The 25,615-nt window shown below is 36.3% G+C and overlaps 1 protein-coding gene across 1 annotated transcript in view; it reads left to right on the top strand.

The window, feature by feature from the left end:
• The window catches only part of DARS1 (aspartyl-tRNA synthetase 1), a 34,800-nt gene extending 9,719 nt beyond the window's left edge, over positions 1-25,081 (top strand). The window contains exons 4-16 of the mRNA XM_065751401.1: positions 994-1,096; positions 7,990-8,092; positions 9,261-9,341; positions 9,795-9,854; positions 16,490-16,601; positions 18,115-18,249; positions 19,367-19,514; positions 20,506-20,652; positions 20,969-21,011; positions 21,678-21,758; positions 22,410-22,521; positions 23,072-23,143; positions 24,329-25,081. Coding sequence (XP_065607473.1) covers positions 994-1,096; positions 7,990-8,092; positions 9,261-9,341; positions 9,795-9,854; positions 16,490-16,601; positions 18,115-18,249; positions 19,367-19,514; positions 20,506-20,652; positions 20,969-21,011; positions 21,678-21,758; positions 22,410-22,521; positions 23,072-23,143; positions 24,329-24,420 — 1,289 coding nt within the window. The 3' untranslated portion in view covers positions 24,421-25,081. The remainder of the gene's footprint in view (positions 1-993; positions 1,097-7,989; positions 8,093-9,260; positions 9,342-9,794; positions 9,855-16,489; positions 16,602-18,114; positions 18,250-19,366; positions 19,515-20,505; positions 20,653-20,968; positions 21,012-21,677; positions 21,759-22,409; positions 22,522-23,071; positions 23,144-24,328) is intronic.
• Positions 25,082-25,615: the final 534 nt, after the last annotated feature.

The following is a 25,615-nucleotide window of genomic DNA, read 5'->3' as shown; positions in this document are numbered from 1 at the left end:
TGTCTATGACAGCAGCTGGCTTCTTCCTAGTTTCACCATTTTAATGAAAATGTTATAACTTTATGAATCAGAACTTTGAATTGAAATGGTATTGATGCGTTTTGTCACATGCTGGTATGACAATGAGTATTTGTTCATACTCCCTCTGAGGAAGAAGCATTTAAAATTACCATATTTCCTTAAATGTAAGTTAAGCAATGAATGTTTATTAGAGATGTTAGCAGAAATAGGAAATGATTGTAACTGTCACTTAAACAGATTAGAAGGAGCTTTGTTGACTTGGAAATGCCAATTTTAAAAGTCAACAAAGTGCATTATATTCTCTTTAAATCACTATTAATTCCCATTAACTTCCTTTTCCCTAAGCTGTTCATGAATAAATTGCTCTTACAGAAGTTTTTGCTTGGGTCTTTCAGATTCTTGTCATTTATCACAGTCAATACTCCTTTTGTTCCCCTTCATTCTGAATGTGCAGAGTATTATAGAACGACCATTGTTGGTCTAGTCCCTGTGGTGCAAAATCAAGCCTCCTCTCAGCATCTTTGTCAGATGAACTCTACATTTTTAATTTTATAAGTGCCAAAGTACACTTAAGAAGAGGAGAAAAAACTTATCTGAAAACAATGCAAACTCAATGCAGTTGTGAACAATGCAGCAAGTTAAAGTATGATTTTCTTCCTACAATTGAACAATAGATATTTAAAAGTTACAGATTCTAACTTCTAGGTATTACTTATCTTGGAAGACTTGTTATTTTTAGAAAACGTTTGTTCACAGGTTTCTAGTTGTATGTCAGACTTAGTTGTATTTATCTCAGGGTTTGGTGCGTGTATGTACCTGCAGAGCTGAATGTAGATATAGCTAGAGTGGGTGGGAGGAGAGGGGGAAACTCATTAAAAGCTCAGCTTAATTGCAGAATTACATTTTCCTCGTTTACAAAGACCTCAAGTAACTTGTCCTTAATACACCTGTGTTGTTTTCTTTTGTATTCAGGGAAGCAGTGCTTCTTAGTCCTGCGTCAGCAGCAGTTTAATATCCAGGCTCTTGTGGCTGTGGGACAGCATGCAAGCAAGCAGATGGTAAAGTTTGCTGCCAAGTAAGTAAGCAATTATATCCTGTTGTCAGAGTAAACAATGGTGGGAACCAGGACTCCCAAGGGTTGGGACCATTTTCACACATTAACATCAATGCTTCGTTTGTTTTAAAATGTAGTTATTTAAATTGTCAGTTCACTATTGCATTGAATACATTACACTGACAAAAGATAAAATAGAGAACAGGCTTGAAATTCATTCTGAACTGCTGAAGCAGCATTCTTTCTCCACAGACAACCTACATTCACTTTCAAGCTGGCTAACAAAAAGTCTGGCAAGCTGAACTTACTGGGGCACTTCATTTTGTGTGATGTTTGTGTGTGTCTGCACATGTAGCGTTTTTCTTCTACAAGACTGACAGTGTAATAGTATGTTCTGTAGCTAGTTCAGATGCAAGGATGCTTCATGTTACGGGTTGCTGAGCTGAAGAAAAGAGTTGGTTTTGTGCACTGAATTATCCTTGTTTACATGCCTTCTTTTTTTTCACTACAGAGTTGGTAGGGGTTAAAGATACTTGTAAAAATGTTTTTATTTATGATAATGTTTAGACTTCCCAATTAAAAAAAAAAAGGTATTTGCAACAGTTTGAATTGAATTAACTGGTTTGTTGTATTCTTAAGTATATATGGATAAAAAAACGTACCTGCCACTGCTTCTTCCCATGACATTTTGCTTTCAGGTTGTCCAGTGCTGAGTGTGTTTGCATGATGAAGGTGCTTTTATAATAGAACCTTTTAGTTGTGTATAACTACTTGTTCACAAATAGAAATATGGATCATTTTGGTGCAATAGTATGTTTAACATGTGGCACTTCAGTTGCTTCTGTGTAGTCCTTGGCACTGCTCTCGTGCCTGGGAAGGGAGCCTCTGCTAATTAGCTGCAGAAGTGCTACAGCCTTCAATATGTCAAGGAGAGGAGGGATTCATTATAGTACAGACTTCCAGAAGCCAAGTTAAGGAGGTTAGGATAATGCTTCTGCTGGTAGGGTTCAAGGCAACGGGAGAACAGAGCCAGCAGTGTTCGTTATTGGGTGGTGCTTAGTGTTGGCAGTGCAATGCAAAGCATGCTGTTTACAGGTGTTCATGAGCCAAAGCAAAGTGTTCTGTTTCTTTGTAAAATAGTTTGTTCTCTCCAACACTTTGAATCTTTGAAAAGAATTGAGTACTTAGTTTCTCCACTCCCCACTTCCTCTCCCTGTATGTAACCTACTAACTGCTTGTGCTCTCTTGACAAACTGCTCTACAGAACAGTGAAACAACTCTTAACATCTCTATTTTTCAGTTTTCTTAATTTTTCTTTGCTCCACAATTGAATTTCTTATGTTTCTGTTTCATGATCGGCAGAGATCTGTGATAGGAGCTTGCACGAGGGAAAGTCAGTCCTTACTCTTTTTCTTCTTTCAACTGATTCTTACACTTGTAAGCCTCTGTGACTTTGTTTGTTTGTTTTTTACATCTTTTTCTTTTTTTTTTTTTTACTAGATTTTGTTTTTCTGGCAGGTTAGGTGATTTAAACTACATCATGGAGGTCCACAGCTAGCAAGAGGTGATATCTACAAAGACTAGAGGGCAAAGCTAATAAAATCCCTTTCAGCTGCCATGAGCTGTTACATCAGATGGAATCTTATCCTTAATTTCTTTGCAATTCTCTGTCATCTCCCCACCAAACTTCCTCTGACTAGCCAGATTCATGCTTATGCAGTGTTTGGACTTATTCTGTTCCCTTTCATGGTAGTATTTTATGTTTAAATCCTGATATTTTTGACTGTCTAATTTATAGCACGCATGCTTGCTTTACTCACTGCTTGTGCTGAAATGCTTAGGTGTTAACAATAATGTGCTTTAAACTTTCCATGCTGCAGCCTCCCTAGGTTTTGTTTTGAGGGCTGCTGTTTTATTTTAACACAATTAGTGCAGTCATTCCTTCCCACCAACAAACCTATTTTATTAATATCCTCCCACGCTCTCACTTTTTCCAGCGTTATATCTTTTTCTCAGTTCTGTTTGAGGCCATCGTTGCAGCTGCATCTTGCCCTTCAGAGGCTGCTCTTCCCTGACTTCCAAGTGCACTTGTGGTTACCACATCAGTGCCACCTGGAGCACAGTGACGTGTGCTGTATCTTCAGTCACCTTCCTGCTCGTTTTCATGTGCTGTGGAACGAAGCCATTATTATTAGCAGATGAAGCTGATCTTCAGTGTCTAAAAATAACCATACTGTTTCTCTGCCTTTCTCAATTTGCTCATCTCCTCTTGTTTCCTACAAATTACACAAGGAAATAAACATTTATTAAAGAAAATATTTACTACCTTACATTTCATTCAGTTCTGGGAACCATTTTCACTGTCAGGAGATAAACTTTGTTTCATGTGGTGCTTTCTCATATTTGTATAGTGCTTATGGAACTTAAACAGCTTGTGAAGTTCTGGATGGTGAATTTTAAGGAAAAATTAAGGTGGTGTAAAGGCTGATTAAATCATGAACATACTGTGCACAAATTTTTGTAAATAATAAACCAGTTCCTCTTTTAGATACTGGCACCTGGAAATGGAGCTTTCACAACCTTCTGTGGTCTAGCAACAACACTGCATACTCCACTGTAATATTCATATACTGATTTATGTCCATTCTCCTAAGAATGTGAGTTCTTGTAGTGGAAGATCCTTCACGCTGGTACCACTGTTTTAAAGAGATTTCTTTGAGTCTGACAACGAAGAATTTGCTAGCTGAACATTAGTTCAGATTTTCTGTATGTTCAAGATTAATACTCTGAAATGCAAGAAATTAGCTGTTTGGAATCATGATAGATAACCAGCTTAACAGGAGTTCATGCAGGTCTTTATCCTACTCTGTTATTAGGTTCTGAAAAAGTAATAAAATGCCATTAATGTAATATATGCCAGTGATTAGATTGTTCCTGGAATATTTTGTCATCTTTGTGACTGAATACACATCACATGAGAGAAGGCTGATGATGAAGTTGCATGCTGAAATAATTTGTGGTCAGGTGCATCTGCCTTCGTGTGAGGCTAAAGAAACCTGTCTGTTCTGTCCAAGATAAGTCAGTGATGTAAATCCCAGTCTGATAATACCTGTGCATAAAATCATTGATATAAAAGTGAACTCTTTTCTTTTTTAAAGTAAATTGTATGGCATTCAGTTTTCTCTTGCATTCACATAAACTGCTACTGATTATTCTTTTATTATATGTTTAGCTTTAGCATAATATTAGTATTTCATCAAACAGTCTTGGAGACAAAAGCAAGCAAGAAAATATCTGAAGAAAAATAGATGCTTTCACAAATTAATACATTTTTTTACTTAAAAGAAATAAACAATGAAGCTTCCAATTCTTCAGACTTTTGATCAAGCAAATATTGTGATTTACTTAGAGAGGCCCACAGTGGGTTCAGCTTGCAACAGGAAGGTGTTGTCATAAGAACCACAGTGGTGCAACCCTGTGGTTGAAGGAGTCTTGGCTAATAGACGTGCATAGATGTGAGTGACGTAACGCCTCCAGTGGATGTTTTAATATTTATAGTCTTGATTTTTTTTAAGCAAATATTGTAATATAAAGGAGCATTTTCTTATGCAGAGGAAGTGTTTAGCTTTGGACATCATGAATCTATTACTGAAATAACTCCTTTAAGGATCAGACTAAATAGAGATATAATGTCTTCTTCATGCATTCCAGTTTACTTTCAAGTCTTTTGTAATATTAATTGGAGATGGAAGTGGTGGTTGCTTTGGCATGTTTTTCTGCTTTTTGTTCACTTTTTGTTTTTTTTGTTTTCTTTTTTGTTACGATGGGGAATTTTATATAAAAAATAAAAATTGTGCTGCTATAGTTGGGAATGCTTTGAACATTATGCTGTAGTTACCACTATTCAATTAAAGCATCTCCTTTCTTGTTCTAATTTGAGCTGAAATTACCATTGAAGTAATGTTCTTAGAATTACCTGTTGAGATCAAAGCAGCGTTTTCAGCTTTATGTTGTTCATTTGATGAATGGTGATGAGGGATTTCAGACTCTTCCAACAGTAGGTCTTGCTGAGCTGAGTTCAAACAGAATTCAGAACACGGGCTTTTATTTGCATAGGAGTGATACAAGTAAACTTGATTAGCTGTGCAGCCCAAATGAGGAAAAGCATATTTTCTGTTGATGAAAGTTTAGAGTAGATTATGAGTGTTTGTAAACACAAAGATATTCATACACAGAGGAGAACTTGGTAGTGTTACATGTGCCCAGGCAGTAATAGGAAAATTTGGATGTGGGTATCTGTATAGGTAGGAACTGAACTGAAATACATGAAATTATATTAAAGAATGCAAAATTTTGGTACAATTTTGCATATTTTGAATTCTGAGCATACTCTGGTCCTAGATTTGTAGAGACTTCATTAACACAGGTTCTGAGCCGTGGGATCAGCAGTCTGGTCATACAGCACATTTACTTTTAGCTGTTCAGGAGTAAAGCTTGGTTTGTTTTAAACACCGACTTCTTTGAAAAGCAGAGGGAACTTACAGTTACTACTGTTTTAGCATAATGTGTTCCATGCCTTAGTATTTTAAGGAGTTTTAAACAGAATAGTTTGTGAGAGTGCATTCTTTTTAAGCACGTAACAATTGTTTCTCCATGTCTTTCTTGAATTGTCTCTTCTTTAATAATTGAGACGAATGGATTCTCATCTCTTACTAAATGAGTTCTGATTTAAAGCCTACCTTTGTTTTGTTCATTGTACTGATTTGTGCAAGTGCAGCTCTTAAAAGATAACTACTCTGAAGTGTTATACATTATGACATTATCTCATGGTTAAGCACCATGGTCTGTATACCTTTTTGAGCAGCTGACAAGTTCTATCACCTCAAAGTATTGCCATCAAAGAAGTAGTCTAATCAACTAAAATGCTGAAATTTGGCATTTTTTTCCAGTTACTCATGATTCATTTCTTGTGATTCTTTAAAGTTTTCAGAATTCTATTGCTTGAATTTCCAACTGTTACTAAAACTTAACATCAGATTTTTTGAGATTTTGGGAACTTTTATTCAAAAATTCTATTGAATAACTTAAGTTTGAACTTAACTTTATGAATCAAAGCAGTTTGTTCCACGTCAGACCAAAGATCTGTATAGCTGGCATGGATGGTGGTGAGGCCCTGGAACTTAACTTCTGATGCTCCTTGAGGTATCTGGAGGTGCTCAGGGCCAGATTGGATAGAGCCCTGGGCAGCCTGAGCTGGTGGGAGGGCACTCAGCCCCACAGGAGGGGATGGAATAAATGATCCCAAAGATCCCTTCCAACCCCAGCCATTCTGTGACTATGATGCAGCAGGCATAGTAGAAAACAGAATAAGCTAGTGGTCGTACTCTGCAGCACCTCAACTCCTTCTGGGTCATACCACAAAGGCTTTGTTGGAGATGAAAGCCAAGTTTCTCTCATTAGCGGAAAAGACAGCGTTCACTGTTTTGCTGAGATAAAAAAAAAAAGTGAGAGAGAAACTAGTTCTAAACATAGATATTTCTAAAAGAAGCCTTTCAATCCTAATGAGTTTCTTATGTGGTTTTACATTAAATGTACAAAAAGATCATCAGGTTAGAGTGTCTAGATTTTACTCACAGCTCTAAGACTGACTCTGGGAAGTGCTAGATAAATTAATGGATGTGGAAGTGATTAGGACTGTAGTTTCCATCAGCAGTAGCTTGTACCTGCTTGCAACTTTGCCTGTCTCCACTTCAGCTGGGGATTAGTGGCCTTGAGTTCTGTGCATTAAAACATTTATCTTACTACCTTCTAACTTAGCTTTATGGAAAAAATTGGAGGTTTGTTGGTTTGGGGTTTTTTTGGGGGTGTGGAGAGACGCCTTACTAACTTAGAAACTGATTTTGTATGCCTGAAGATTGCTAACTGCTGTTTGATTTACTAAAATCAGTAGTGGCTGTCTTGTCTAACGTGTCCTTGCTTGTCTCTTATGTTTGTGGTTGCATTATGGGCCTGCTGTTCTGCTTTTGAAGGGCTTGCATGGTCAAGTGATGTACATAAAGTGCTTTCCAGAATGCCTGAGAAGTGAAAGATCAAGTTAGTTGTAACTTACTTCTCATACAGAGGAAAGAAGTGTTTTCTGGTATTTTGTCTTTTGTCAGTAGGCTGACAAAGAGTTGGAGTGAAGTCATATCTCCAGTAGAGATGCAATTACATGAACTACTGAATTTCAAACCAGTAATTTTCTGTAGTACCTAAATGAAAATTGCTTATATGAATTATTTTTCATCTGTCACTGTCAAGACTTCTGTTATTGTTTGCTTGTAACACACATACTTTCTATCATACTGTTGGAAGATTTTCAAGATGTTACATAGTGATTTAATATACTATGAATGCCTGTTAGTGGAGAGCAGTTAAGATGTCCTTTGTTTCAAAGAACTGACTTGGAAGCATCTTGCATCTTTCAGTAACAAGTCATGTAGTTTAAACAAGCTGAATCAGGTTTTTTTTTTGCCCTCCAGATCTAGGGCTTCCTTTCAATTTGTTGTTCTGGTGTTCAAGACCCATCTTTCAGATAATTGCATCAGCTGACACATGCAAGAGTGTATGTGGCCTAGAAAAAGAACTACGCAACTTGTCAGTTTATGTATACACATACAAAGAATGAGCAATTACTAAGCTTAATTATAATTCCTTCCCTCCTGATTTTCCATCCCAGTCTGAATTTATTGTGGCTGGTGATGTTTTAGTGACATCCTTTATTTGTTCATTGATTATGTATAATAAATATCTAAATTTTTAATTCTGTTTTGTTGTTCCAGCAGTCCATGCAGTACATATACATGTTAGTGTTAAGTACTGAATCTGGTGCAGTGTGCAATGAAATTTAGTAAGGCTACTATCTTTATTGACAGCATCAACAAAGAGAGCATTGTGGATGTAGAAGGCGTTGTGAGAAAAGCACATCAGAACATCGGAGGTTGTACTCAGCAAGATGTTGAGCTGCATGTTCAAAGGGTAATTTTTTAAGCAAACTGAACACTATCTGAGATTATCTATTTAGTCTGTTTTTCTGCATATAGAAACTTTGTAGTCCAGTACCATAGAAATAAACTTCTTTAAACTACGCACTTCTATATACCTTACATGAACTTGAGATGTTCCTGTTTGTAAAATTGTGTTTTTAATTTTTAGTATTTCCTGATTTTAACTGCCACTTAATATACACTAATGAGTAAATTAATCTCACTGGATTGATTTGGCTAGGAATGCTTGTAATTCTTAACTGCAGCAGATGCTGTTATTAAGAAGTCACCCTCTTGGTAGGTGCAAGTGAGAAGTTTCTTCATTATTGGGAAGTTACAGTCTTCCCCATAGTGAAATGGAATGGCATCTATAACTCTCAGCTAGTGTCAAAGACTGGCTTAACAAAATGGAAGCTCTTGAAGTCTAAAATTTCCATAGCTTCTGTTGTAGGGCTGGAGGAAGTGTGGCTTTATAATTTGGTTAACGGAATACATATTTAAACCTTTGTTTGCTTGTAAAGGTTTTCAGCCACTACACAAACTAAGTACAATTCTGCTGAAGCACAGTCGCCTCAACAGTAAAGTGGCTGTGATAGTTGTAGTAAGGGAAATCTTAGCTGGAAGGTGTACAGGTTGTCAAATACTTGATTTTTCTAAAAGATTATGAAGTTGACTATAGCTATGTCTAGACTTTAGAGCAGGGAGTCTTGCATTCTCAGTGTGTTTTATCTCATAAATTCTTGGTCTGAAATAGCTCCTTCAGATTGAATCAGATGGTAAGTAAAACAGTACTTGAACAACAAAAAGAATGAGATGTGCTTGCTGCAGTCAGGACCTAAAGCGATGAAATCTAGTAGTTTCAGACCTGGCATTCGTGCCAGTGGGCTCATCCCTCTGGCAGCCTGTACTTGTTCAACTCAATACTTTTCTGCTTCCAAGAGGAAAAAAAAAATCTTTGAAAAAGGAAGACAGATTTAAGCATTTCCAATATTATCGTGAGACTGCACCCAAGCTTATTGACTTTATGAAGAAAATCACAGTTTTCCAGCTATCAGCCTATGCAAACACTGTTTCATGTTTATGCCAGAAATATCCTACTGTAAATCACACCCTCTTTTGTACTGAGTCTCATGCTATTTTTGTTCCTGTCTCGCTTTCAGATCTATGTGATCAGTTTAGCCGAACCCCGACTCCCTTTACAGCTGGATGATGCTGTTCGGCCAGAAGTGGAAGGCGAGGAGGTGAAAACTTTGCATACTCAAATTCGTTTTATTATATTTGTAATTGAAGAAAAGCACGAAAGCCTGGCAGCTTCCATCATGCAGTGATTTTTTTTTTTGTTTAGCTTCCATTATTATTCCGTTAGTTTCCATTGTTATGTTGATTTCCATTATATTTCTTCAGAAATGTATTAGGAATTTCTACAGATTTGATCTCTGCTGAAATGCAGTACAAGGTCAAAACCAGCAGGCTAGTACTCATGTGTTCTAGACCATAGCTGGTTTCTTCCTGTGACCATGGAGAAGTTATAGCTTAAGTCTTGCTGTACTGCCACTTTTATGTTCTTCAGACTAATCTAGAAAATCTCCTGAATTTAGGAGCATCTCTTGGCCTTTAACCAAAGGATGTTTTTCTCCAATACTTTTTTTTTAGGTGTATATATATTCATTATATGTTTTTGCACAACTGTTTAGGATGGAAGAGCTACTGTAAACCAAGATACAAGACTGGACAACAGAGTAATTGATCTGAGGGTAAGGAATGAGATTTATTGCCTGCTTACTTGAAAGTGTTGGTTATTTACTGTTCTATTCCATGGAACAGTAAAAGCAGTGGATTTGTTGGAAGTGTTTTGCTGGCCAAAGGAAAGCCAGACAATATTTGTCACTTTGTGACTGCACAGAGAACACATAGTAGTAGGCTTACCTGAACGTTTAGAACTTGCCTTATGGACATGTATATTGCTTTTTTTATTTCCAGAAGTGAAAGGTGACTGAATAAGGATAATTTACAGATACTATATTTCTTCTCAAGTATAGTATCCAGCACCCAGAGAATGTTGTAAGAGCTCAGTTTAGGATTGTAAGGTGGAAGTTATAAATTTGACGATGAATATGTAATCAGCTATCTCTAGTCTTTTTGATGTTATTTTCTCTTGTCTTTTCCCTTATTTGACTCTCCACAATAATGTGTTGATCAGTTTTTCATTGAATGAAGAGCATATTTAGCTCTTTTTTTGTGTATCTTGTCCTGCCTTTGAAGTTATGATAATGGTAGTTTCTGAGTAAACCAAGCTATGAGTCTGAGAAGTAAAATAAAAAGATCATTTTTAATTGGAAAATCTGGAAGAATTCTGGCACATTAAAATGCTATAAACATCTCTATTTGATCTCCTTATTTCAGCAATTAAAACTACTTGTGCAAATTGTTTCATTTGGAGCAAAGATATAATGGCTTTTCACTTGACCTTATCATATGCAATACTGAGCAGCTTCAATTTGTGATTACTTTTCGGGATATTCAGTATCTCATCTCACTTGCCTCTTCATCTGTATCTTTAAGTTTTTGGTGAAAAGAATTCTGTACTAGTGAGAATTAAAGAATCATCAGCTTAGAGTAATGGTAAGGCAGTATATTAACTTGAAGGGAGAACTCTGGACTGTTAAAGTTCGAGTGTTGCTTGAAATGCTGATGATGCCAAAGAATACTTAAAAGCACACTGGAGAAACTTAAGGAAATCGTTAAAATGAATCAAATATGTGTATAAGAAGTTGGAAAGAGCTGCAAACCCTGAATGGGTGAGAGAAGTAATAGAAAAGGGAATAATCGTTAAAATGCAACCTGAAAATAATAGCATGGATGTTTGGTTGAGTGTAATTCAGATGAGAGCACCTGTGGAGTGAAACATGAGAAGGTAAATAGTAAAGGAGTAATAAAAACAAAATCAGCTGTAATGCCAGAATATGTACAGGACACGAAACAAAGAGATGGACTAAAATTCTTATAGAATATAGAATCCTATGTAATTACAGAATGACTTGGATTAGAAGGGACCTCAGAGGTCATCAGATTTCAACCCTCCCGCTGCACGTAGAGTTGCCAGCTGCTGGATCAAGTGTTAGATCAACTACTAGATATGCCCGATCATATCCATTTGTTTAGTGTGACTCTTCACATACGCATCTCTGCTGATGCAGTCATAGAAAATAAGTTGTCACCAACCTAGCTGGAGGGTACAGCTGGTGAGCTAAGTGAATATTGCTATAACCTTTCCTACATTATACAGTTGTATATGGGTATTGTGTGTTCCAACCATTGTCAGTGCACCATTCGTTCGGCAGTGTTTGGCCTCTTGAGTTCTGAACCTTAACTCTGTCAGACTACTGGGCTGAGGTGAAATGTTATCAGAACAGATGGAGTTGCTGTGATGATCTGTTCCTGCTAGCATGGGAGGAAGTACCAACCACAGATTCATGTACTATCGTGTTTCCTCTGTGTCCCAGTTTTTTAAGGAAGAAAGAGGTAATCAAATATTGAAAATAAAGATAATGATTTTTTTGATGAAAGATTTAACAAGTGAAATGCAAAGGACTTGGCTAGACTCAGACTAAAAAAAAATTCCTTAATATGGAACTAAATTGAAGTCTGTCCATTTAAATAAAATCTTCAGAGTAGTTCCGTAGTGATTTAACTAACTTTATTGATTAACCAAGGAGTTCGTTGGCTAGGGTGAAATCATGATAAAGTGGAGCTGTGGAACTCAGTTCTTGCATAAATAAAAAAAGATGTATTTCCAAAAATAGCATAGCTCCATCCAACTATGGTGGATACCAAGGAGAGTTTAACTGTAAAATAGCAGAATGAGTATAGTTAATAACAAGAAAATTATAGTGGGGTAAAAAAAGGAAAAAAAGATGAAAGAAAATATCTTAAGAGGATGTAATGTGCATAATAGTCTACAGAGACCTCAAGATTTCAATTCTTCTGTACTTTTGAAAATTAAGAGGGCACAATGTTGCATTTTAGTTGGTGACAAAGATCTCCTAGAGGTGTTTTGAGGGTAGGGATGGGAAGTACTAAAATGCTGAGATCCCAAGCTGTTGCTGTAGTTATCGCTCTAAATCCATTCAAGAAAACTATTATTATTTAAGGTAGGGATTTGTTAAAAGATCTTTCTGAGGAATGATAATTCATGAAGAACTTTTCCCCAGTCAGTTAATTCCTAAAATACAGATCCCTTACCCTTTGGAGTAAAAAAAATGGAGGCTGTGAAGTAGAGTCTTTGTACAGACCAGATTTTGTTTCACATATCTTCAAGTGACTGTAAGAAAACTGCTGTTGACCTAAGTATCTGTTTTTCGTGATGGCTTAATGAATGTCAATATGTTTTATTCTAGATTTGTTCGATTAACTAATCATTTATTGGATCACTTGGAGCACTGATTGTGTTTCTGCCTCTCTGCTGTGCTTAATTGCAGTATTCAGCAATGCATAGACTTTTTGGATATGTAAAAACACCTAAAGAAGGTGTTAAATGACCATATTTCATGAAGTGATGTGGTGAAAGTGAAGCAATAAAGACAAGCCAATATGTGAAATAGCGACTTTATTTAGATCTTGCTTTTTAGTATGTCTTGCACTGAAGAAAAAAGTCAGTCAGGTTTCAGAAATGGACCTGACTGATGTCCTTGCTCTGGTTTATATTTTGATGTCCAGCAAGGTTTTTATCTTAATAGTATCTGTCCAAATTTGACTTGAGTTATATGCATTTAGCAGTCCTGATGCTATAATTATGTCTGCTGATGCACAGCTCATTGTGACCAAAGCATAGTCCTTTAGAGTCAATATTATCTTGTTTAAACTGCTTAGGGTAGTGCATAACCATTAAACCATAGTTTTAGTAGCTCATGGCTGTCAGATTGTTATATGTACATTGATCTTAATGCAGTTTTTTTCTTGATGACTTGATTACTTTAAGCTTGATTTCATTGTGTTTAATTTGATTTACTTGGTGCAAAAGCTGTTGTTCTCCTGACTGACTTCAAGCCATAATGACAACCAGATTACAGTTTGCTGTAGTTTGTAGTGATTTCAGTGTCCTGAAATAACATAGTCCCAGTCATTTCAACAACAAACTTAATGTTCTTCTCTAAGTTGTACTATAAAGTCATGCTGAATTTGAATGAAACAGTTGATTTTAATCAATCTGGGATGCAGAAATTGTTACTGAAGGCAAATCCTGTTTCCTAGTGAAAACTTCATCCCTTATACGTGTGATAAAGGATTTGCAAAATTCTTTGTTATTTAATTACTGTGTTATTGAAAGTCATATAGTTTATTTCCCTTTTTATTTAGCCTATCTTATGTATTTAGTGATTGTGCTGAAAGAGGAGGTAATTAGAGCAGTTTAACAAAAACGCAAAAGTGAATTATAGTAGAACTAATTCGCTGGTTGATGTGGGAGTAAAAAAGTTTGCAGCTTTGCTCGTTTGATCGCACCTCTTTGAGATATGATCTCATAAGGTGTTAACTGCCTTCAGTTCTATTGAAATACATTTGTCTGTCTCTGGCAACTTATATGGGTATTGCTATTTACGTGCCACTGATTCTGCTAAATACAACAGTGTTATTTTTCTTTTGTAATCTGTAAATGTTAAAGTGCTGAGTTCTAATAATATTTTCCTTTGTTGCATTCATATATCAAACACACAGGTGAGATGAGTGTGAAGTTACACTTGTATTTTGGCATTGTTAGCTAGAAATTAATTTTCCTCTAAACTAAGTTCAAACTAGTAACATTTAAGCGGCATTTGTTTGTTTCAGTATTTGCTTTGTTTTTGAAGGACAGTTTACAGTCTTTGCTGCTGACTGGGATAAGACTTTACCAGTGTATGGATGGAAGAATTTATAAGAGTGAGCAATGCAGGAAAAAGTGCCATACTGAAATGTTGTTGAAGGCTAAGATGTTTAAAAACATGCACTCGTTTTTCACAACTGCCTTAGTTTGCTGCCATGAATGATTTTCTTCAGATGCATTCAGTCTCTTTTTGTCCTAAATGTTCACTGCAAAGGGCCTAATTAAATCTGAAAAACTTTGTGTGGTTGCTGAATCAACTTTAAAATCTATGGGAAGTTACAGTTGCATGTAAAGCTTTTGAGGTCATCCACTTGACTCCACTGCACACTGACAGTTGGAGTTCTGTAGGAGATAATCTCAGATGTTGTGGGCCTGTCTAATCCTTACAAGGTGACCACACTGTTGCAAATACTCAGCACTTGTTGGCAGTCTCTGAATCGATGGGCACAGAAGCTCAGTTACCTTTGGTAGTAAGAAGAGTGGTCTTGTTAGGTGTAATTTGAGGTACAGTGAATGGCAACTTGTTCTTTCCTTGGTCTGTACTTAAATAAAAGCATCCAGATCGATGAGTTTGGCTTCTCTGATAAATGCTATTTTTAAAGATAAATTATCATTACTGATAGAGTTAGGAAGACTGCAGCTTTGCTTTGCATCCTCACTAAAGTAGAGGGGAGCTACTATCTCTGAAAGTATTGTTAGTAGGGATGTATTAGTTATTGACTCTGTGCACGCTTTCAGACTTCAGAGCAAGTAATTGCTTTCAGATTGAAATACCATTTCTTTTTTTCATAAGAGTGTTGTATCTTAGGACCACATTCTTACCTACTCAGGCATCAAACTCATGTTGGTTCATCAGGAGGGGTGAGGAGTCATCATTACTATCTCACTTCAAACAAATGCTGTGCAATTGTTTCTTAGCATGTTTTGAAGTTGGTCCAGTTCGTTAGAAACCATACTGGTAAACCTAGATAGAACTAGCTTATAACCTTCTCTTAACATTTCTAAGTAGGGTAGAAAATAACAACAAAACCATACATCTGTGTATGTGTATATATTTATGTACCTAAATATCCCTTTGAATCACTGAGATATTTTGGTGTAATGCTGCCAAATCACACAAAGAACTTGAGCTAAGCTTTTCTTGTCCTAGCATTTGTCTGCAACACCTGTGGAAAAATGATGAAAAAGTTCAAGGACACTTTTGTATTTATTGCTCATAACCTCTTCTCCTTAGTTTTGAAAGTAGTGGGAGTAGTGGCTGTGGTTACCGCTATCAGGCAGTGAGAACTGCTGGCAGTTATTTACTGATCTCAACCACTTGCAATCTGTGATACTTTATCTGCTCTAATTGCAAATCACTCCAAATTGCTACAAGTCTGCAAGACTAAAAACGTTTTCTCTTTCAGTTTTTCAGCTAAGGGATGTCTTATATCTTCCAGAGTTGTTGAACGTAGCTTTATTTCAACATATGCACTGATGGGCTGTCTAAATTTGGGTGCTTATATACTTTTGTTTTGACTGGGCTTTTTGTTTTGTGGTTTGGTAAGAGTCGTGTGAAAAAGCCCACAAGGTTCTCCTTACCCTGAGAGAAAAGTTGGGTACCTTTCAGAAAAGAGAAGTAAACAGTGCTGTGACGCAGGTTGTCAGAAAGAAACGTTCTTTTTGTTTCCTTATGAGAACCTGCTGGGCTTTATGTATGGTCGTAGGTTGCTGACTGCCAGTTCTTAAACACTGCGAGCACAAAATCAGATATGGGTTCAGTGCTGGCGTTCTGCAGTGTTTTCAGCGTCTATGAAAGATCTGAAGTTGTTTTTTAGTTCTTCACGCTAAAACCCAGGTGTCTTACAGGAACACGCAGTGCAAGTAGTTGTTAACCAGATGAGTGACTTAACTGTGTCACACACATAAACAAATAAAACCTGAATTGATCACCTTTCCAGCTAAGCGTACTTGTGGTGTAAATTTTGAAAAGAAAATTGCAGCTCATATGATCAGAAATGATGTGAACAGTTGTAAATGCTGCTGAGAGTTCACGCGTTCTTCTGAGGTTGTTTTTGTGGCCCTGACATAGGTAGTTAGCATACAGCTACGTTTTTATGTGGAAAACATTGTATTTCCTAGTGCTTGAATAGGCACATTTTGACCTCATACAAGCTGTGGGCTGTACTCTTATGCGTTGCATATTATTGCAGTGGTTCTAGTTCAGTGTGCTGAAATTTTTCTTACAATAAAATCTTTATTTGCAGAAGCAAAGCTTAAAAGTCAGTGACTGTTTAAGCTTGTAGCACATCCTTAATAACTGAATATGCTGCAAATTGAAATGAGGATTTTTTATTGTTTCCTTTGCTGTTTTTTTTTAATTATTATTATTATTCCAAATAAATAATTATCAGTGTGCATTTTTCTCGTTCAGGAAAATACAACAACCAAGTGTTCCTAAGAGATTGATCCTTCTGGCTGTCCATAAAGTAACAACGGAGTGGGAGAAAAAATTAAACTAACATAGGTTTTGTTATTTTTTTCTCCTTATAGACTTCCACCAGTCAGGCAGTCTTCTGCCTTCAGTCTGGTATTTGTCAGCTTTTTAGAGAAACTCTCATTCGCAAAGGATTCGTGGAAATTCAGACTCCCAAAATCATTTCAGGTAATGTATTTTTGATCCAGAAGCTTCAGATCTGCTTCTTTTCTGTTTACTCAGTGAACCTATCTGGCACAGTTTTTTTTCTTTAAAAAAACATTTCTAATTCAAATATAACATAGCAAAAAAAGCAAGTGTCAGGGTTGTTCTTTGTTCTTCTCCTGACTTTGAATATTAAAAGAATGACAGGACAGATACTATTAATGCCTGATTAATGTACTCTACAGTGCATTTAAAGTTTTAATTTAGTTAAACACAAATTGCTTGCTCATACACTTAGCTCTTCAATGAGGATTTTGTACCTCTGTATTTATGTTTTTGGTGATAACTCTTGATGGAGAAAAAACTAGGAGTTTTTAACAAAATCCATGTAAGCAACTATTCTTATAACATGGAGAATGTCACTGACGTGTAAGATTAGATAACTTTTCCTACAGATGCTGGTAAAATAACATGAAGTGTTTAAAGACTCCCAAGTAGTTTATTTTTGTAGCACTTTTAAGGAAGTGTGCTACTCTTCCTGTGCAGTGTACCATTGAAAGCAAGCAAGCATCCTATTGTTTGAAAGAAATAATTTGATAAGTTTTGAAAAATTACTAAGTTAAATCAATGTAATCTGTTCTAAATTCCAATTTTACATATAGCAGCTGTCTTAAGATTTGAAGTTTTCAGTGCTAACCTCTACTCAAAACTAACTGAGTAGTCAATGAAATTATTTCAGTGGGAGTAGTGGTAATTAAAGAAAAGAAAGATTAATTGCAGTGGAATTGTCAGTAATTATAAGTAGCACATAGTGTTATCATAAGAATCTTTCAAGACTATTAATTACTGTTTCACTCTGATGTTCTTTTATAAGTATACTAGGCAAATAGCACTATCATGCTGTATATTGGGAAATGTACAGTGAGTTCTGGTAGGCTGTTTAATGTGAGGGCTTCATTCAAAATGGGAGCTCGTTCTTGGCTGTTATTCTCTCAAGGTAACTATCTATGGTAATTCTCTCAAAGTGGGAGATAGTGTTGTGCCTTTGGCAAATGTCCTCTGGTAAACCCAGTTTTGTCTCTCAGATCTGTAGTGACTTCAGACACTTCAGATGTTTGTCCAGTCCTCTGCTAGAGAGACAGCCCTGGAAAAACAGGATGTGCACTTTGATGTTGGTCTCTGCAATTAACTGTCTTTGAAGCTTACATCACTGATAAAGATTGGTTTCCACAGAAATGGTGGACTGTGAGCAGTGTGGTTGTACATACTGCTGCCTTCACCCTGAGGTGAAGGGTGGCTGGAAATAATAACGTTTTTGGCTACCTGACTTCAATCTGAAGGTTTTCAAGAAGGTGTCTGACAGCCCTAAGCTGCAAAACTTGCCTGAGTATTAATGATACAAATATATCTTTTTCTTTTAATATACTATGTGGGAAAATCTCCTTATCTTGAAATACAAGACCAGTAGTCTGTCAATCTACCTCTTATTTTTTTAAATTTACATTTTTATTTTAATAACTACTAATTCGTTTTTCAGCTGCCAGTGAAGGAGGAGCCAATGTGTTTACTGTATCATACTTCAAAAGCAGTGCCTACCTGGCTCAGTCCCCACAGCTGTACAAGCAGATGTGTATATGTGCTGACTTTGAGAAAGTCTTCTGCGTTGGACCGGGTAAGAAAAGCATTACTTTATCCAAATTGTAAAGATGACATTGACAGCTTTTAGCATTTGTACTAAAAGGAAAATAATGTATATCTTGAAAGCTTTGAATGCTTTTACTTACTATAACCACACTTAATAAACATGAACTTCAGCTGGGGCAACTACTGAGAATAAAGACAGGGAGATTGCTGGAACAAAACTAAGGGGCTGAAATGAGTGTGCCTTCAGTTCTGTGAGGAGACAGTTGCATTGGAAACAAATAACACGATGGAGTTAGCAAAACTTGGAAGAGCACTGCAATTACTGACGCCACTGTTACCTGTTAAGCATGCTTTAGTGACCCAGTAGCAAACAGCTAAAATAGGGAAGCTAAATTTGATGTGCTTCAGAGTGTTTGTTCAATGGGTTTATTCCTCTCCCTTGTTCAAGTACCAAACAGCATTATTTGGAAAATGCATATGTCTCACCAGGCTGCCAGTAAAGAATCCAAATTGATTATTTTCCTCTCTCACACCCATTCTCAGTAGCTAACATGACATTGCCCTTTTAGGCAGTAATGCAGCATCTTTTTCTTAGACCTTGAGAACAGGTTTAAAGTTATGTAAGGTGGAAATGCTGGAAAACACAATAACAGCTTATAAGTAAAATCAAAAAGATGCAAATAACTCAGACCTTAAATGACTTGTTAATTACTATCACGTGAGTCATGGTTTTGTAGGAAGGCATGTTAGTATCAGTCTTACACCTGAAAAGAAATCAGCTCATACGTGCTTAAGTCCATTTCCTCTGGAAAAAGTGGTTTTTGAATCTGCAAGTTCTTTTGTTCCTGAAAGCTTGTCTGTTTTTGCCACTTCTATCTGTTGGTTTGATGAGAGATAGCACCTCTCTGCAAGACTTGTCTGTCTTGTATCCTTTGACCACCTCGGCTACAATAATGCTGTTTCTGTTTGTTACGAATGATGCTTTGAAGCAGCGAGCTTTCTTGTTGTTTTTCAATAATAATTGTCATGTCTAGAGGCAGTGTTGTCTGTCTTGTCCAATTGCTGATGTGTTTGATTGTCTGTGTTGTTTTTCAAAATGGAATTATAATTTCAGGTCAGTTAGAATTTCTCGTTTAATTTTACAGTTTTTAGAGCTGAGGACTCCAATACACACAGACACCTGACTGAGTTTGTTGGTCTGGATATTGAAATGGCTTTTAACTACCACTATCATGAAGTGGTAGATGAGATTGCGGATACCTTGGTGCAGATATTCAAGGGACTTCAGGAGAGGTAACAAAAACATTTTCCATTTCCTGAGCAACTTCATTTGTTTGAGCTCTCTTGCAGTGTGGTATGAAGTGGGTGAGCATTTTGTCCTCAGCCTGTCCGATTATTTTTAATCATCTGGTTTACAACAAGAGAACTTCAAACATCATTGCTTTGCTCTTAACTCTTTAACTGAGGTAGCTGACTTTAGAAGTTTACTATGCTAGTAAACTCTATATTTTATGCCCAAGTTGCAACTGTTGCAGTATGCCAGCTTGCATCTTGAAAACAGTGTTCACTGTTGAATGGGCTTCCTAATAGAAATGATCCATCATTAGTGTAAAATATCCTTCCTGTTGTGCCACTACAGGTAGGCTGATTGTTCTGCTTTGAAATTAATCTTAACTGTTGAAACGAGCTTTACTGAAGGAAATGTATTGTAACAGCTTGCTTTCTGCCATGACAGCAGCAAAGATTATTTTCCATTATTCACACTCCTAACTTGTTAAAAAAAAAAACAAAACAAAAAACAAGCCAGAAGTTTAGGAAGTTGTTTTTGTTTACTTACAAGTTAAGAGTATCTTGCCAGCAGAAATGCCTGTCTTTTCATCAGTCTGGAACAAAATTTATCTTCTGTATGCAAACTAAAGTATTACTTAAATCAAAGGAGAACCTAACTAAACTTTACAAATCAAAGGGATGATTTTTACTTGGCTTTACTGTGAAAATTTGACCTAGTCATTTATTTCTTAGGAAAGGAATAAAACAGAAGTAGTAGTAAAATATTAACCTGTATATCACTGAAGTAGATTGCATTAACTTAGATGAAACATTTCATTAGGATTTTATAGAACTTCTCCAGAAGATCATTTGAATTAAAATAGTTTTTTATATTGCAAGAGGGACCTCTAGTGGCAGAATTGTATTGCCAGTGCAAAATGGTTATTACTTACAAGAAGAGTACAGTTCTTGATTACTTTGTATTTTGCTTTTACTCTTGTTTTCTTGAATATAGATTCCAAACTGAAATTCAGACAGTGAACAAACAGTTCCCATGTGAGCCATTTAAGTTTTTGGAGCCGACCCTGAGGCTGGAATACCGCGAAGCTGTGGCCATGCTGAGGGAGGCAGGCATTGAGATGGGTGATGAAGAGGATCTGAGGTACTTTGGCAATACACAAATGTTTCAGTCCTGTGGAAGCGATAGTGAGGTATAAATCTTGTGCTGTGCAGAAAGAATCTAACTTTGAGAGGAATCAACAGTACTTATATCTGTATTTCTTGGCAAATGATATGAAAATAGATCTTTTATCTACTGTAGACTGTACATATAAATTCTGAAGTCAAAAGAAAATAATTTACAACGTGAAGTGAGAGGAACTTGAACTTCCTGCGGATAAAGAAACATTTATTTTTACGAAGTATGTAATCAGTAAGAGCTTAAGTTGCATAATTCTAATGGTGAGAATCTTTTTCAGCACACCCAATGAGAAGCTCCTGGGACGTCTGGTAAAGGAAAAGGTAACTGTTATTTTATAATAAATACTTTTCTCTTTGGAAGCGTGATGTCATGCAATCATTGAGTAGGTATAAACGCCTACTTTATGTAAAACAACTGTGCAGTGATTGAGGAAACAGTATCAATATGCAGAAGTTGTGAAGGGTTTGTGATCAGTGCAAGCATGTTTTAATTGGCTGACTACATTCCTGTTTTACTGTCGCTTCTTTCATCTACATTTTTATCTTCATTTTTCATAATCTCTTTAAAACCATTTTCAGTCTTTTCTGTTTTTTTTTTCTATTGAGTACACCTGACAGGATCATACATTAAAAAAACAGATTGTAGGATAATTAAAAAACAAATAAACAAAAACCAAAGCAAACCAGATTCTGTCTAAATCTTAGGAAGAGATTACATCATTGGGGGGGAGGAAAACAACAACAAACTTTGGCAAGACATTTTACTGCTAAAAATTCTTAGATTCACAGAAGTGATAATGTTAGGAAGCTGAAAAGTGATACACTGCTTTTTTAATAATGTTTTTGAAGATAATGCTGTCAAATTTGTGCAGAGTTGCTCGGAATTTTTTATTTTACGATTTCCAAGATCCACTGGTTGTGTTTTTCTCTTGTAATTTGTTCCTTGCATCATTTTCACTTATAGTTTCTGAAATCATTGTCTTTCAGTATGACACAGACTTCTACATTCTTGACAAATACCCTCTTGCTGTGAGGCCTTTTTATACAATGCCAGACCCTGTAAATCCTGTAAGTAAAATTCTTTGTTGATGATTTTTTTTTAAGTTAAAATTACTCTCTGGATGTAGAATTTGACAAAGTAGATAAAGTCTTTTTATATGATCCTCTGTTGTAATTGAAGTTGAGCTAATAACAAGAGTAGGTCAGTGCTGCATGGCCCGTAAAGTGTTTACAGTGACCCTTCAGCAGTGAAAAACATACCAGAAAGTAAATCAAGCTGAAATTGAAGGAGCTTTATGAAGAGCTCTCCATGGTGACCAGAAGAAATCTCCTGTGCTGCTGTCACTAAAACAAGACAAAAACATTATCTGAGGGCAACAGATGCTTTAATAGAAATACATTTTTTTCACATTGATAGAAACTTCCCCAGTTTATTCTGAAATCCTGCATAAATACCTTTCAGCATCTTCTGTGGGGGTAAATATATGTAAATTAACCTTTTTTCAAAGTCTGTGTGGGTGAACTTCATTTTTTAAATCAAATCATCTCTAGGCTAACGAGAGAAAACAGTATGCTATAATTCTAAGGCAGCTCACAAACACGTTGCATTCTTACTATATAGCTTTGGATATCATAACTGAAGTTACTGAGAGATATATATTTGCTCCCTAAGGATGGAGTAACTGTGGGTAAGAAATTAACTGTTATTTGTCTTTCCAGAAAAACTCAAACTCTTATGATATGTTCATGAGAGGGGAAGAGATTTTGTCTGGAGCTCAGAGAATTCATGATCCTCAGCTGCTGACAGAAAGAGCCAAGCATCATGGCATTGGTAACAAGTTAAACAACATAAAGCTCTGTTTAAAAGATTGTAAATCCTGATTGGATTAGTTTCACTTAGATGGAGAATTTGGAGTAGAGTTTAATGTGTGACAGTAATGCTAAAATTATGATACTATCTCATGCGTAATGTTCATCCGTCTCATGTTGTTTAACTGTTTTAATATAGAGTGGTGGTATTAACAAACTAACCAGCTTCCCAACAGCACTTTGATGAAGAGGTATTGTTTCCAAGGGCTTTTGAGAGGACATAAGAGGAAATGCCTGCCGTAGAATGGGGGTAGACAAGTTGTATTCTGCTATCCCTCTCTGTACTCTCTCAAACTTTTTATGGAGCACTTCAGCAGAAGTAGTTGTCACTTGTTAGGTCTTGAACTGAGAGCAAAATCTGTTCTGGAAAATCTGTTTAACGAGCAAAACCCCAGTGGCAGTTTTTAAATTACATTGCTAAATGTTTGATTGTGTTGCAGTCCTGTATGTTCTTGTATGTTTGGCTTGGGGTTCAATAAACAGGTGAGAAACATGTCCTTTTTTCTCTCTAGATTTGGAGAAAATAAAGGCTTACATCGATTCCTTTCGGTTTGGTGCACCTCCACATGCTGGTGGTGGAATAGGTAAGCATGTGTAATTTACTTTGTTTGCTGTTAGCCTGACCTTAGCTTCTACTTGGTTCCAGGCAGGGCTCAGTGTAAATTGCAAGCCTTGTTAGGTAAATGTGTGAATTGTTTATTCTGAGGAGTTTAGGGAGAGAAGATAAACTGTAAAGATCATCACAGAATAGTTAGACAAAATATTAATGGCACAGTCTGACAAGTTTAAAAGGTAGGTGATAGCAAGAGAAAACATGCTGACTTATTAGCCCTGCAGATTCCCTTCAAATTTCACCAAACAAATATTTAAAGAAGCAAGAGAATAGTGCATGTATGTATGGAGATCATAGCCTAATAATGCCAGATGTCTCTGGTATCTCAGTGCATCTGATGAAGCTGTTGTGTAGTAAGGTAAAACAAATAATTGCTTCTGTGTTTATTTGCTGTGATTTGACTGAATGTCAACTTGGGCTGATGGTAATCATTTCAGCAAAAGCGTTGATGTCTGCTGGCTTCTTGTCTTGGCTGTGAGCATTTCATATACTAAAATGAACAAATAGTTTTTAAATAGCTTAATAACTTTTGAGTAACAGATATTGCTTTCATTAGCTGGATGAAATGTTTTCACGGATATAGAAGCAGGATACTTTGTTAGGTACTGAATAATACATACAACAGTATCTCTGATCCAGTCATTTTGCATTTATTTATTTTTATTTATTATTATTTTATTATCTTGAAGATATCAGCAAATAGTTACATGTGTACATACTGCTGAATCTCCATGCTTGCACTGTAGAGTGTTTGGGCTAAGCTTCCCAGAGTGGTTTTTAGCGTAGTTGCTTATGGTAGTAAGCACCTCTAAAGTACTTGGTACCAGCTTTTCAGACTGTACTTCTCTAACTATATTCAAGATACATTTCTCCCAATTACTCCCTTCTCATTTCAATTTTCTGTGCTATCTTGAAAGCCTCAAGTGATTATGTTCCAATGCAACCTGTATGGTATCAGAAGGTACAGTATGTAAAACCTGTAATTTCTAACTGCTCTCTGTAGTCAGGTGTGTTCATGCTTACATATCAATCTTTGCTCACACTACTGAGTGAAGCTGGCTTTAGCCATAAATTACATGTACCTTCTTAAGAGTTTTGAACAGAAGACTGACTGATGATACTCTTGGTTGGTTTTTTTTTTTTCCATTTCTTGTAGGGCTGGAGAGAGTAACTATGCTGTTTCTAGGGCTGCATAACGTTCGTCAGACCTCCATGTTCCCACGGGATCCCAAACGACTGACACCCTAACATGAGCTGTCCATGAAAGTCTGAGGTGGTTTGCCCTGCAAGTATGATACGATTGTGAGCATATCTGTTGCTAGTGATGAGCGTGTATTGATCTAGGCATTGTAATATGCAGTAAAAGAAGGTGATCTAATTTACTGAAGTGCCACAAACATTTTTTTTATCCTTTAGGTACTTATTTAAAAGCTAGTATTTTAACAGATCAAGACTCTTTGTACTGGCAGCTGCACATTTTTAACAGAAATGTGATACTTCAAATTACTATTCTAATGTCATTAAATTGTATCATGTTTCTAAACATTCAAATAAATTGTGCAATAAAAATCTTGCATTTTTAATTTATGTCAGTAAGATTGAATATTCTGGAGTACAGAATTGTCTCAAAGCTGAAATAACGGCATGCTCGCAATTTAAAAAGCAGGAAGAATCAACCCAGGTGTTAGTTTCCGTGAGTGAAATTGTAGAGAAGCAGGTGAGAAGTCAAATGATTCTTAACAAAAAGACAAATGCCAATAAAATTCTCTAAGTGAACTAGATGCAGTAGCTGTCTTTCTGGTTGTTGCTTTGTATCCTTACAAGGTAATCATGGAATGATGCATTTAAAAACCAAACAAAACCCGATCGAACAATTTAGGACTGGACAGGAGGTTACGTACATTCATGGGATGCACGAGGGGTATCTAATGTTCTCAGCAAATAAAGAGATGGTGAATTTGAGAGCACATCATGCGTTTGTATTCCGGACACCTCCTCTATGGTAACTAACCAACCATGTCAGTGAGGATGTCATGTATCTATTCCAAATGGAAGAAAAGTTTTGTAAGCATTGAGTTTTCTTCATTTAAAGATGCTGTCAACTGTCTGAGTGTTGTATGCTTAGAGAAATTGGGTGTTTTAAGTCAGAAAGAGTACTTCTGAAATCCTTTCTAGACATCCTTTTTCTTAAATGAATCAGCTGCTTGAAGATCCTCATTTTGCAATGGTACACAAACCTCTTTCTCTTCCCAAGCCAGTGAGTTTGCTCTGCATTTTGTGAGGAACCAGTGTTTTTTAAACTTCTTTTTAAATACTACATTTGATGGTTGTGTTTCAAGTTTAAAACATTAAGTGTTGATGGCAAAGAACATAAGATTCTATTCCATATTTTGGCCCTGCAATAGAGTTAGTCTAATTTTCATACACTCTTCTAATTCCTGGC

Source organism: Cyrtonyx montezumae, unplaced genomic scaffold (genome assembly GCF_038088225.1).
Source record: "Cyrtonyx montezumae isolate F1298 unplaced genomic scaffold, pur_monq_1.0 scaffold_7, whole genome shotgun sequence".
In the NCBI taxonomy this organism is placed as follows: Eukaryota; Metazoa; Chordata; class Aves; order Galliformes; family Odontophoridae; genus Cyrtonyx; species Cyrtonyx montezumae.
Note: the sequence above shows the minus strand (reverse complement) of the source record. Positions and strands in the feature narration are given on the sequence as shown.